Below are 15,028 nucleotides of genomic sequence, written 5' to 3'. Positions count from 1 at the left end.
CCAGTTTCTGGAATGGGAATAGGGGGGCACCCCTGACCAATGAGGTGCAGGGGTTCGGGCCTGGGTCCTGCACTATCTGTCTTTCTCCGTTTGAAGACCAGTTTGGCTACCCAGCCCCCTTCCTGTCCTTGCATTTGCTGCTGCGGACCTCTCACCAGATGGTCCTTTTCTCTCAGCCTAGGCAACTTCACACATCATCAGAGCATCTTGGCCCAGCCTGCCATAGGCTGACCAGTTAGAGGAGGCTGCTAGAGGGCTGTTGTAGGTAACTTCAGGAACACAAGTTCTAAAACTAATTTCCTGCAATAGTTATACTAAATCTAACATTTGTACGTTTTTGGATTTATTGTAACTATATTTTTGATACTGTGAATGACTGTTCTAGCTCATTCCTGTCAAAAGTTAGACTTTATTAAAGTTTAATAAAGCCTTCCTATGTTAGCCTTTGGAGCTAGCAGCACTACAATGGGGAACAAGGAAATTGACAATTTTTCCCTCACCAGAGCAAATAAAACATATTTTATAATGTCCCTGATTTTAATTACAAGGCACCCTACGCTTCGGGCACTGAGGGTAGACCTTAGGCATGACTTATATGTAATTAAAAGGCAGTGTTAGACTTTGGAAGTAATTTTAATTCCAAAGTCGAATTTGGACATAGTTTTATCTTAAATGTAACCACAAGGGCTGACTTCAAAGTGACAGCAGGCACCATAGCAGTGCACACGTAAGTGCCTTAAATCCACTGGGGTTTCTAAACCTACACGCCCTACCATATAGTAGAGGCTTACAGGTATGTTGTCAGAGACAGTTATAATTATGTCTAATTACCATATATACCTTTTAAACTGCGCACTGGCCCTGGGCCTGGGTAGCAGAGCCCAGGGCATAGTCAGAGGCAGTAACCACCAGTATCAGTGAAACAATTAGGGTGATCAGGGAAAAGGATGACTTTCTCACACTACCCTTGCTGCACCACTGTCTGATCCTACAGCGTATAATAATCTGTAGGTTGTATGGACAGGACATTAGTATAGGACCCTTGGCGAGTGTGTGCAGGTCAGATGGACATAGATGTCACAGGTTAGCTGTCACAGACCATGATGTGAACAAGAGAAGGACGACAGATGACCTTGTGTGCAGGAGATGTGAAACTCTCATACTTTGATTACTTTTTCAGGCCATGCTAACATGTTTGTATTTCTCTTCCTTTCTCTCCTGCCACAATCTCTCTCTATTACTCGCTCTATCTCTCAGTAGTTTTCCCTGTCGCTTTCTGTCTAACCTTGTTATTCTCTTTCTCCCTCCAGTGGTACCTGCCTTCCTGTTATTCTTTCCGATTCTCTCTCTATTTTACAGCCTTCTGCACCTCTTTCTTTCTGACTAGTTTTCCTCTCCCTTCTTTCTCTCACATCCTCTTCCCTGTCTCTGATTCCCTCTTTGTTTTCTATTAAGCAGTGAATTATTGTTGGTTTATGTGCTGCTCTTTCTAAGAACAATCTTTCCCTGTTCAGATAGGTCATGGTCCGGAGACCCTCCTGTCACAGGAACCCAGCCGAGCAGGTGAGTGAACTGCCCACTATATTTCTGAGACAGTTCCTGTCCTCTCCCAGGTTTTAAGGAGATGCTGAGAGGGTAATATGACTACAAGCAGTGTTTCCATACTTCTTAGTGAGATGCTGGGGTTTAATGGGATGACAAACAGTGTTTCCTCAGTTTATAATGAGATGCTGGGGTTTAATGGGACAACAAGTAGTGTTCTCTATGCTTGTTAATGATAGTCTGGGGGTTTAATGTGACTACAAGCAGTGTTTCCACACTTCTTAGTGAGATGCTGGGGGTTTAATGGGACTACAAGCAGTGTTTCCACAGTTCTTAATGAGACTTCTTAATGAGATGCTGGGGTTTAATGGGCTGACAAACAGTGTTTCCTCAGTTTATAATGAGATGCGGGGGTTTAATGGGACTACTGTAGGAAAGTACCATCTTGCCTGGCATGTTACCCCCATTTTTCACTGTATGTATGTTGTTTTAGTTGTATGTGTCACAGGGACCCTGCCAGCCAGGGCCCCAGTGCTCATAAGTGTGCCCTGAATGTGTTACCTGTGTTATGACTAACTGTCTCGCTGAGGCTCTGCTATCCAGAACCTCAGTGGTTATGCTCTCTCATTTCTTTCAAATTGTCACTAACAGGCTAGTGACCAATTTTACCAATTTACATTGGCATACTGGAACACCCTTATAATTCCCTAGTATGTGGTACTGAGGTACCCAGGGTATTGGGGTTCCAGGAGATCCCTATGGGCTGCAGCATTTCTTTTGCCACCCATAGGGAGCTCTGACAATTCTTACACAGGCCTGCCACTGCAGCCTGAGTGAAATAACGTCCACGTTATTTCACAGCCATTTACCACTGCACTTAAGTAACTTATAAGTCACCTATATGTCTAAGTTACTTAGTGTGTGGGCACCCTGGCACTAGCCAAGGTGCCCCCACATTGTTCAGGGCAAATTCCCCGGACTTTGTGAGTGCGGGGACACCATTACACGCGTGCACTACACATAGGTCACTACCTATGTGTAGCTTCACAATGGTAACTCCGAATATGGCCATGTAACATGTCTATGATCATGGAATTGCCCCCTCTATGCCATCCAGGCATAGTTGGCACAATCCCATGATCCCACAGGTCTGTAGCTCAGACCTGGGTACTGCCAAACTACCTTTCCCGGGGTTTCACTGCAGCTGCTGCTGCTGCCAACCCCTCAGACAGGTTTCTGCCCTCCTGGGGTCCAGCCAGGCTTGGCCCAGGATGGCAGAACAAAGGACTTCCTCAGAGAGAGGGTGTTACACCCTCTCCCTTTGGAAAGTAGCCTCCCCCAGCCTCTGGAAATGCTTTCATGGGCAGAGATGGTGCCCATTTCTGCATAAGCCAGTCTACACCGGTTCAGGGACCCCTCAGCCCTGCTCTGGCGCGAAACTGGACAAAGGAAAGGGGAGTGACCACTCCCCTGACCTGCACCTCCCCTGGGAGGTGCCCAGAGCTCCTCCAGTGTGCTCCAGACCTCTGCCATCTTGGAAACAGAGGTGCTGCTGGCACACTGGACTGCTCTGAGTGGCCAGTGCCAGCAGGTGACGTCAGAGACTCCTTCTGATAGGCTCCTTCAGGTGTTGCTAGCCTATCTTCTCTCCTAAGTGGCCAAACCCTCTTTTCTGGCTATTTAGGGTCTCTGCTTTGGGGATTTCCTTAGATAACGAATGCAAGAGCTCATCAGAGTTCCTCTGCATCTCTCTCTTCACCTTCTGCCAAGGAATCGACTGCTGACCGCTCTGGAACCCTGCAAAACTGCAACAAAGTAGCGAAGACGACTACTGCAACTCTGTAACGCTGATCCTGCCGCCTTCTCGACTGTTTTCCTGGTGGTGCATGCTGTGGGGGTAGTCTGCCTCCTCTCTGCACTAGAAGCTCCGAAGAAATCTCCCGTGGGTCGACGGAATCTTCTCCCTGCTACCGCAGGCACCAAAGAACTGCATCACCGGTACCCTGGGTCTCCTCTCAGCACGACGAGCGAGGTCCCTTGAATCCAGCAACTCTGTCCAAGTGACTCCCACAGTCCAGTGACTCTTCAGTCCAAGTTTGGTGGAGGTAAGTCCTAGCCTCCCCACGCCAGACTGCATTGCTGGGAACCGCGACTTTTGCAGCTACTCCGGCCTCTGTGCACTTCCGGCGGAAATCCTTTGTGCGCAGCCAAGCCTGGGTCCACGGCACTCTAACCTGCATTGCACGACTTTCTAAGTTGTCCTCCGGCGACGTGGGACTCCTTTGTGCGACTTCGGGTGAGCACTGTTTCACTCCTCTTCGTAGTGCCTGTTCCGGCACTTCTGCGGGTGCTGCCTGCTTCTGAGAGGGCTCCTTGTCTTGCTCGACACCCCCTCTGTCCCCTGACGCAATTGGCGACATCCTGGTCCCTCCTGGGCCACAGCAGCATCCAAAAACGCTAACCGCACGACTTGCAGCTAGCAAGGCTTGTTGGCGGTCTTTCTTCAGGAAAACACTTCTGCACGACTCTCCACGGCGTGGGGGACCCATCCTCCAAAAGGGGAAGTCTCTAGCCCTTGTCGTTCCTGCAGAATCCTCAGCTTCTACTGTCCAGTAGCAGCTTCTTTGCACCCACAGCTGGCATTTCCTGGGCATCTGCCTATCTCCGACTTGCTTGTGACTTTTGGACTTGGTCCCCTTGTTCCACAGGTACCCTCGACTGGAAATCCATTGTTGTTGCATTGCTGGTTTGTGTCTTTCCTGCAGAATTCCCCTATCACAACTTCTATGTCCTTTGGGGAACTTTAGTGCAACTTGCACTCACTTTTCAGGGTCTTGGGGTGGGCTATTTTTCTAACCCTAACTGTTTTCTTACAGTCCCAGCGACCCTCTACAAGGTCACATAGGTTTGGGGTCCATTCGTGGTTCGCATTCCACTTTTGGAGTATATGGTTTGTGTTGCCCCTATCCCTATGTGTCCCCATTGCATTCTATTGTAACTATACATTGTTTGCACTGTTTTCTAATCCTATACTGCATATTTTTGGTATTGTGTACATATATCTTGTGTATATTTGCTATCCTCATACTGAGGGTACTCACTGAGATACTTTTGGCATATTGTCATAAAATAAAGTACCTTTATTTTTAGTATATCTGTGTATTGTGTTTTCTTATGATATTGTGCATATGACACTAGTGGTACTGTAGGAGCTTCACTCGTCTCCTAGTTCAGCCTAAGCTGCTCTGCTAAGCTACCATTATCTATCAGCCTAAGCTGCTAGACACCCTATACACTAATAAGGGATAACTGGGCCTGGTGCAAGGTGTAAGTACCCCTTGGTACTCACTACAAGCCAGTCCAGCCTCCTACATTGGTTGTGCAGTGGTGGGATAAGTGCTCTGTAACTACTTACCACTTTTGTCATTGTACTTTTCATAAGAGAAAAATATACAAAACAAGTTCAGTGTATGTACACCTAACCAAAAAGTTTTGCATTTCTTTTCTCACTTCTTTTCTAAAGTGCTGAAAAGTACCTCTAACTTTCTAAAAAGTTCTTAAAAGTTTAAAAAGTTTTTTTTCCTGTTCTTTCAAAAGTTCTAAAAACTTTTTCTCACTTTTTCTGTCACTTAAACACTTTCTAAAATGTCTGGCACAGGCCAAACTGTTGATCTGTCCAACATTGCTTATGATCACCTTAGCTGGAAAGGAGCAAGGAGTCTCTGCATAGAAAGAGGTTTAAGTGTAGGAAAGAATCCCCCCAGAGAACTGTTGGTTAACATGCTTATAGAACAGGATAAGGCCAGAGGTGCCCCTTCTGTTGAAAAAGTAGCTAATGGTTCACAATCTGATCCAGTGACTCCCCTAGAAAAAGATTCAGGAAATAAACTTCCTAGCCTGCCCATTACTAGACAGCCTAGCATAGTTGGTACTGATGTAGAGTCACACCATACTGATAGTGTTGTCTCACATCATAGCAAGAGTATTCCTTCTCACCATAGTAGAAGTGATGTTTCTGTTAACCAAGCTGTTAGGATGCCTTCAGTAAGGGATGGGTCTTCTTCTGTTCATTCTCACCATACTTCTGTTTCAAGGAATGTCCCACCCACCCACCCTGATGACAGAGTGTTAGAAAGGGAGCTCAATAGATTGAGAGTGGAACAAACCAGACTGAAGCTCAAGAAGCAACAGCTGGATTTGGATAGACAGTCCTTAGAAGTGGAAAGAGAAAGACAGAAATTGGGTTTAGAAACCCATTGTGGCAGCAGCAGTATTCCCAATAGTCATCCTGCAAAAGAGCATGATTCTAGGAATCTGCACAAGATAGTTCCCCCTTATAAGGAGGGGGATGACATTAACAAGTGGTTTGCTGCACTTGAGAGGGCCTGTGTTGTACAGGATGTCCCTCAAAGGCAGTGGGCTGCTATCCTATGGCTATCATTTAGTGGAAAGGGTAGGGATAGGCTCCTTACTGTGAAAGAAAGTGATGCCAATAATTTTAAAGTTCTTAAGAATGCACTCCTGGATGGTTATGGCTTAACCACTGAACAGTACAGGATGAAGTTCAGAGAGACCAAAAAGGAGTCTTCACAAGACTGGGTTGATTTTGTTAACCATTCAGTGAAGGCCTTGGAGGGGTGGTTACATGGCAGTTAAGTTACTCATTATGAAAGCCTGTATAACTTGATCCTGAGAGAGCATATTCTTAATAATTGTGCGTCTGATTTGTTGCACCAGTACTTGGTGGACTCTGATCTGACCTCTCCCCAAGAATTGGGAAAGAAGGCAGACAAATGGGTCAGAACAAGGGTGAACAGAAAAGTTCATACAGGGGGTGACAAAGATGGCAATAAGAAGAAGGATGGTAAGTCTTCTGACAAGGGTGGGGACAAATCTAAAAATGAGTCTTCATCTGGCCCACAAAAACACTCTGGTGGGGGTGGTGGGTCCAAATCCTCTTCAAATCAAAACAAAGAAAAGAAACCATGGTGCTATTTATGTAAAATAAAAGGCCATTGGACAACAGATCCCAGTTGTCCAAAGAAAAGAACCAAGCCTCCTACCACTACAACCCCTGCTGCTACACCTAGTGCCCCTAGTAATAGCAGTGGTGGTGGGAGCAAACCTACTAATAGCCAATCTAAGGGAGTAGCTGGGCTCACTTTTGGTAACTTAGTTGGGGTTGGTCTTGTTGGGGAGACCACAGAGGCTGTGTTAGTCTCTGAGGGGGCTATTGATTTAGCCACCTTAGTTGCTTGTCCCCTTAACATGGATAAGTACAAGCAACTACCCCTAATAAATGGTGTTGAGGTTAAGGCCTACAGGGACACAGGTGACAGTGTTACAATGGTAATAGAGAAACTGGTCCACCCTGAACAACACCTACTTGGTCACCAGTACCAAGTAACCAATGCTCATAACAACACCCTTAGCCACCCCATGGCTGTTGTGAATCTCAACTGGGGGGGGGTTACTGGCCCAAAGAAAGTTGTGGTTGCCTCAGATTTACCTGTAGACTGTCTATTAGGGAATGATTTAGAGACATCAGCTTGGGCAGAAGTGGAGTTGGAGGCTCATGCAGCAATGCTGGGCATTCCAGGGCATATTTTTGCTTTGACCAGGGCTCAGGCCAAAAAGCAAAAAGGACAGGGTGACTTGGATCCTGGAAGAATGGACCAAGTGCTCCCTAAAGCTAGGGCTAGTAGAAGTAAAGCACTACCTACTATCCCTCCCTCTACAGTGGATTCTACTTCTGAGGAAGAAGAATTTCCACCCTGTGCAGAACCTACACCAGAGGAGCTGGAAGCAGACACTGCTGAGCTTTTGGGTGAAGGGGGGCCTGCCAGGGAGGAGCTGAGTGTGGCACAGCAGACCTGTCCCACAATAGAGGGTCTAAGACAGCAAGCTGTCAAACAAGCAAATGGGGATGTCAGTGATTCTCACAGAGTTTACTGGGAGGACAACCTCTTGTACACTGAAGCAAGGGATCCAAAACCTGGAGCTGCCAGGAGATTGGTGATTCCTCAGGAGTACAGAAAGTTCCTCCTAACTCTTGCTCACGACATTCCCTTAGCTGGACATTTGGGGCAAATGAAAACTTGGGACAGGCTTGTTCCCCTGTTTCATTGGCCTAGAATGTCTGAGGACACAAAAGAATTGTGTAAGTCCTGTGAAACCTGTCAAGCCAGTGGCAAGACAGGTGGCACCCCAAAGGCACCCCTTATTCCACTGCCTGTGGTTGGGGTTCCCTTTGAAAGGGTAGGGGTTGACATAGTTGGCCCCCTTGACCCTCCTACTGCTTCAGGCAATAGGTTTATCTTGGTGGTAGTGGACCATGCCACCAGATATCCTGAAGCAATTCCTCTAAGGACCATTACAGCTCCTGCAGAGGCAAAGGCCCTCCTGGGAATCTTTTCCAGGGTGGGCTTCCCAAAAGAGGTGGTATCAGACAGGGGAAGCAATTTCATGTCTGCTTACTTAAAGGCCATGTGGAAGGAGTGTGGTGTTACATACAAGTTCACCACACCCTATCATCCACAAACAAATGGACTGGTGGAGAGATTTAACAAAACTCTCAAAGGCATGATTATGGGACTCCCTGAAAAACTCAGCAGGAGATGGGATATCCTTTTACCATGCCTCCTTTTTGCTTACAGGGAGGTACCCCAGAAAGGAGTGGGCTTCAGCCCCTTTGAACTTCTTTTTGGACACCCTGTGAGAGGTCCCCTAACACTTGTTAAGGAGGGTTGGGAACAACCTTTAAAAGCTCCAAAGCAAGACATAGTGGACTATGTACTTGGCCTCAGATCAAGGATGGCTGAGTACATGAAAAAGGCCAGTAAAAACCTTCAAGCCAGCCAAGAGCTCCAAAAGCAATGGCATGACCAGAAGGCTGTTTTGGTTCAGTACCAACCAGGGCAGAAAGTGTGGGTCTTGGAGCCTGTGGCCCCAAGAGCACTCCAAGATAAATGGAGTGGACCCCACATAATTGTTGAGAAAAAGGGTGAAGTCACCTACTTAGTTGACTTAGGCACTGCCAGGGGTCCCCTTAGGGTGCTCCATGTCAACCGCCTGAAACCCTACTATGACAGGGCTGATCTCACCCTGCTCATGGCAACTGATGAGGGACAGGAAGAAGAGAGTGACCCTCTCCCTGATCTCTTCTCTTCCACAGAACAAGATGCTCTAGTGGAAGGTGTAGTTTTGGCAGACTGTCTTACTGCTGAGCAGAAAGACCACTGCATAAATCTCCTGGGTTAGTTTTCTGAACTCTTCTCTACTGTGCCAGGTACCACTTCTTGGTGTGAGCACACTATAGATACTGGAGACAGCTTGCCTGTCAAAAGTAAGATCTATAGGCAGCCTGACCATGTCAGAGACTGCATAAAGCAAGAGGTGCAGAAAATGCTAGAACTGGGAGTGGTTGAGCACTCTGAAAGTCCATGGGCTTCTCCTGTGGTACTTGTACCAAAACCTCATTCCAAAGATGGAAAAAAGGAAATGCGGTTTTGTGTTGACTACAGAGGTCTCAACCAGGTAACCAAAACTGATGCTCACCCTATACCCAGGGCAGATGAGCTCATAGATACACTGGCATCTGCCAAGTATCTAAGCACTTTTGACTTGACTGCAGGGTATTGGCAGATCAAATTATCAGAAGATGCAAAAGCAAAAACTGCATTTTCAACCATTGGAGGCCATTACCAATTCACAGTAATGCCTTTTGGATTGAAAAATGCACCTGCCACTTTTCAGAGGTTGGTGAACACAGTCCTGCAAGGGCTGGAAGCTTTTAGTGCAGCATATTTGGACGATATAGCTGTGTTTAGCTCCAGCTGGGATGATCACCTGGTCCACCTATGGAAAGTTTTAGAGGCCCTGCAAAAGGCAGGCCTCGCTATCAAGGCTTCAAAGTGCCAGATAGGGCAGGGAAAGGTGGTTTATCTGGGACACCTTGTTGGTGGGGAACAGATTGCCCCACTTCAGGGGAAAATCCAAACTATTATAGATTGGGTTCCCCCTACTACTCAGACTCAGGTGAGAGCCTTTTTAGGCCTCACTGGGTACTATATGAGGTTCATAAAGAACTATGGCTCCATTGCAGCCCCTCTTAATTTATTTTTTTTTAAATCTGTTTATTAAGCATAACATTCACATACCGGTACATTGGCTGTTAATAATTTATCGAATTATTTGCTTACATATGTAACCTTGCACAGCCTCGTTGCATATTAACTGGTATGAAGAAGAGAGAAAAGAAATCAAATTATAGACAAACATAAGATATTGCTAACAGAGCAGAAAAAGAAGAAACATACAGCTTAAATACTGTGCGACAACTACTTGCCGAATAACAATGCAGCTAAGCACGACTAATGTCATTGATAGTATTTACTGCCTCAGACAGAGGTAAGGAGAGGTTAAAGGAAGGAATGCAGCTTATATATGTAAGTATGTGTAGAGCGGGGGACAGAAGTGGGGCAAGGATTTATGTTTTGCGGTGTTCAACGGGATGCTGAGCAGAATTGGCATTGAACGGGCTAGGTTTGACCTGCGTAAAATCTTGTACGCAGTGAAAACAGCCTGGTATGTTGGGCTATTACTTTGAGGATAATAATGAGAATGTCAGCAATGTCAATGAATGAGATTGAGGCAGTTCGAGTATCCTGCTGACCGTATCCACCTGGCTGTAAGAGTTGTGTATGGTGCGCTATTCACGGGGGGTGTAAGTCATCGTGCGCTTCTATTGCCACCACAAAGGTGTTCCAGACTTCGGGGCCCACCTCAATGAGACCCTTGCGTTGCAATAGGTTGAGTGTCTGCGCCTCAGCCTGTGCGCGACTATGTAAGTCACGTAGCCAAACCAAGTGGGATGGAACATGTGGAGCCTTCCAATGTGTTGCGATCAGACGTTTAAAGACAGCAAACGCTAAGTCTATGAATCTGTGTGTCTGTTTATCTCCCTTAGTACGGTGACGTATGCCTAATAAGCAGGATTCTGGTGTGGGGGATAATGCGAGGGATGAGATGTCTGCTGTGACGTCTGTGACTCGGTGCCAGGCTGAGTTTATTGAGTGACAGCTCCAAACCATGTGGTAAAAGTCGGCTGCCGGGATAGCACATCTTGGGCATGACGGAGTTGTGTTCGGGTAAATTCTTAGAATGCGGGCTGGGGATAAATAAGACTGGTGAATATAATTGAATTGGGTGTAGCGTAGGCGAGGATTTCGGGATATTGATTTGATCGTTGCAAGAGCTGCGGTCCAGGTATTTTGTGGTAATGGTGTAGGAAGGACCATGTCCCAACGTGCCTTAGCATGCGGCAGGGTGGTACAGACTGCTGCTAATAGTATATTGTATATTTTAGTTATGGTTCCTTTTACGCTACCTATTGTAAGGATAGTAGTGAGCAATGGGGACTCAGGAGGTTCGTCATTGCCGAGGCCCCAAATCTTGTTTAGTAGCCGTTTAATGGCGCTGTATGTCAAAAAGGCCCCCTTGTGCATCACCCCGGCAGACACCAGTTCCGTAAAGGGGTACAACGCGGAATTGGAGTATAGATCACCCACCTTCAGTGTATTTATGTCACGTGTATTATGATGTGTTGAAATAATTTGGGTGCCCGGTAATTGAAACAGCGGTAGCAAGGGTGAGTAAGGGGGGAAGGGGGTCTTGCCATGGACATATCTATGCCAACAAAAGCGAGCTGCCTCCATCAGTATGTGTTTCGAGGGTAGGGAATGAGGGGTAGATAACAATGTGAGCAGCAGCCCCTGTGGGGCCATACATGACTGCAGCATCACGCCCTCGGTGGAAGGGGCATCCCGCAGCCATGCAGTCAGCCACGACAATTGAGCAGCCGCGTAGTATCTTTCAAGGTTAGGCATGCCCAGCCCGCCCATTTCCTGCGGATGTTGTGTTATGGTCAACGCTACTCTGCGTCTGTCTTTGCCCCAGAGTAGGTCGGTCAATATTGAATGTAATTTACTAAAGAAGGATCGTGGCAGGCACACTGGAAGGGCAGAGAAATAATATAGGAACCTCGGGAGGATAAGCATCTTGGCAATTGCTACCCGGCCCATCGGGGATAAGGGGAGTGAGCTCCAGAATGGTATCGAGCTGCGAGTGGATCTCACTACTCTGTCAATGTTGCCCTCTTTTAGATCTATAACCGAGTGGTAAATCTGCACCCGAGGTATTTAATGGTTGTATGTGACCACGGTAGTTTATACTGCGGTAGTGTTGTATGTGTGTCAGCCGGGGTGGGGACAAGAGGGAAGATACTGGACTTGGACCAGTTGACGTGTAGTCCAGAAGCGAGGGCAAAGGAGTCCAGCAATTTCAGCACCTCTGACATGGAGGTAGAATGATTACTCAGATAAATCAGGGCATCATCTGCATATAGAGATATAATATGATAGGTGTTAGATTCCGGGATGCCCCACATATGCGCGCAGCTACGTAGTTTGATCGCCAGTGGCTCCATGGCAATAGCAAACAGCAAGGGGGACAATGGGCAGCCTTGTCTGGTGCCTCTGCTTATGGAAAATGCTTCGGAGATAATGCGACCATTTTTTACCCGTGCTGTGGGCCTAGAATACAGCGTTTTGATCCAGTTTATGAAGCCAGGTCCAAAACCGAACGCCCTGAGTGCGCAAAGAAGATAATTCCAGCTTAGTGTGTCAAACGCTTTTTCAATATCTAAGGAGAGGGCGACCGCTTCGGTGTTTGTGTTGTTGTGCATTATATGGAGCAGCCTCCTAATATTTAGAAAGATGCTCCTACCAGGAATAAAGCCGGACTGGTCTTGATGTATCAGACTCGGTAAGTAGGGGAGGAGCCTATTCGCTAATATTTTCCCTAATAATTTGCAGTCTGTATTTAGGAGGGAGAGCGGTCTGTATGATTTAACATCCAGGGGGTCCCGACCAGCTTTTGGAAGGACCACTATTAAAGCTTCGCGCATAGAGTCTGGCAGTTATAAATTATGGTACGCCTCATTAAACACTTCTACGAGCGGGGGCAGGAGATGACTCGCATGAGAGTTGAAGTATTCTACCGGGAGTCCATCCGATCCGGGTGTTTTACTGCGTGCCATTTGTGCCAGTGCTGAGCGCAGTTCATCAATGGTAATGGGGCCATCCAGAATAGGGGTGTTATCGAGGATAAGTTGGTTTTGAGAGACAAGTTGTAATATATCAGTTAGGTGTGATTCCGGCGGAGGAGGAGGAGACGTGTAAAGTGTGCGGTAATATATGAAAAAGGCTTCATTGATGCCCGACTGAGGTTTAACGATATCGTCGGGGTTTAGGAGTATCGCGCCGATAGGCGTTGGCTGTGAGGGCTGTCGAGTCAGCCAGGCTAATAGTCTGCCGGAACTATCTCCTTCAGCGTGCTGTCTTGTCATATAATGTCTATAGTCATGTTTGCCTAGCCTAGTATCTGCTTCGTTATGGGCAGCCCTGAGCGAGTTCAGTGTTGTTAGTATGGACTCGTCTCTGACAGCCACATTCTCTACAGTGTGGATTTTTACCTCTAGTGTTTGTAGATCTTTAGTAAGTGCTTTTCTCACCCCCACCGTGGCTGCAAGGCAGTGTCCTCGGATCACCACTTTATGGGCATCCCACTCTATAGAGCGGGATGATGACGAGTTTTTATTTAGCAGGAAATAATCAGCTAATTTTTTAGCTATATCTGTTTGAAAGGGGGGGTCTAAAAGAGCTTCCTGCTGTAAACGCCACGTTGGTATGCGAGTGTGCATGTGACCCCAGGCTATTGTTACACATAAAGGATTATGATCTGATATAGTGCGAGCTAAGTATTCAGATCCGCACACTTTCTGAATTACTGCTGTGGATACAAAAACCATATCTATTCTGGTATATAACTTGTGTACAGGGGAGTAATAAGAGTATTCCCGTTGAGTGGGATGGGCCGTCCTCCATACCTCCCTCAGGCCGTTATTTAAAGCCCAACTTGCTAATGCTTGAGAGGCGCGATTGGAAGGGGCTGAGGTAAGCGGGGGGAACGAGCGATCTATTTGAGTGTCTAAGACACTATTGAAGTCTCCTCCCCAAACGCATTCCGACGTAGGGTCGTTAAGGTTGCCGGTAGAAAGTGTAGATAGGAAATCGCACTGGTCTGCATTTGGGGAGTACAGTGCAACTAGGGCTAAAGGGGACCCATCCAGTATGCCCTCAACTATCACGTGTTGACCATTTGAGTCACATTGTGTACGAGATACGGTGAATGGGACCCCGGGGGGCGATCCAAATCGCTACCCCACGGGCGAATGATGAAGAAGTTGTGCCATGCAATTGCCCCTTCCATTTCGAGCGTGTGTTTTCTAGCGTAGTTTTAGAGAGATGTGTCTCTTGCAATAGAGCTATATGTATCTGATGTCTCTTGAGGAAGGCATAAACCCTTTGTCGCTTCCGTAGAGTTGCCATACCTCTAATATTCCATGTGAGCAACTTGTATTTTACTATGCTCCTATGAGTTTGAGTGGCCATGATATTTTTGTGGTTTTCGTGTATTCCAGGGAATGGGTGTCTGCTGACCATGACACAAAAACATTGTGATATGCACACGCTAAGATTGGGTAACTTGTACCTGCGATATTACGAGCTGTAATCCTGTTACTATAATAATTATGACATGTACGTTTGCTGCTGCATTTGAAATTAACTAGCATGTGACAGAACCAACGACTAAATAGAAAGGTGCACTCTAAAACAACACACAATAACAACTGAATTAAAAGATAAAAATCAATTCCAGCAATTGCTGGCACGAGAGAATGGTCCATATGGAGTAGGGGGGTGTCAGGGAGCATTGGTGCAAAGTCTAGGGTTTACCCTGCCCTATTAGCTTGTGATGCAGAGTGTGCCGCCCAGGGGCACAACCGAGTCACGCAGCACAGCAGGGAGATGTCGACGGCGCCCAGAAGAAGATGTAGTAGAATTGTGATGCTATCCTCACTTTGTAAGAACCAGTAGAACCCCACTGCTTAGCAAATATCGTCCGCTGTGCGTGGTGTGAGGGTAGGGCCTCGTGTGGATTCCGCTGAGTCAGAGTTTGCATCTTGTTCCTGCTCAACGTCCCCTTGTGTAGAGGAGGCAGTTGGTGAAGCGTTAACAAATCTGGATGTGGCCCGCAGGATTCGGGAGCGTTCAGTTTGCGCTTGTTCAGGCGAGGGCTTCGCGCCTTGTTTTTTGCGCTGTCTACGACCCGACGTGGAGGAGGGTCTATTGACTCCCAAAGCAGTTGTGTCTAACGGATCAGCTAGACCCTTGGCATGTAGCCAGGTCCAGGCGTCCTCCGGAGAAGTAAAGAAGAGTGTACGGGTGTCATCTTGTACCCGGAGTCTGGCAGGGAACAACAACGCATACTTAATGTTGTGTTTTCGGAGACACGCCTTAACATGGTAGAAAGAGTTGCGTTTCTTCTGTACTTCTGCTGTAAAATCTGGATAGGCTGTAATCAC

The 15,028-nt window shown here is 46.9% G+C and overlaps 1 protein-coding gene across 2 annotated transcripts in view; it reads left to right on the top strand.

Moving 5' to 3' along the window:
• AGBL2 (AGBL carboxypeptidase 2) overlaps positions 1-15,028 on the top strand; it is a 466,988-nt gene that overhangs the window by 373,490 nt on the left and 78,470 nt on the right. For both annotated transcript variants that reach the window (XM_069221603.1, XM_069221604.1), the window contains exon 20: positions 1,515-1,563. In XM_069221603.1, the coding sequence (XP_069077704.1) occupies positions 1,515-1,563 (49 nt within the window). The remainder of the gene's footprint in view (positions 1-1,514; positions 1,564-15,028) is intronic.

The sequence above is a fragment of the Pleurodeles waltl genome, chromosome 3_1, assembly GCF_031143425.1.
Source record: "Pleurodeles waltl isolate 20211129_DDA chromosome 3_1, aPleWal1.hap1.20221129, whole genome shotgun sequence".
NCBI lineage: Eukaryota > Metazoa > Chordata > Amphibia > Caudata > Salamandridae > Pleurodeles > Pleurodeles waltl.
Note: the sequence above shows the minus strand (reverse complement) of the source record. Positions and strands in the feature narration are given on the sequence as shown.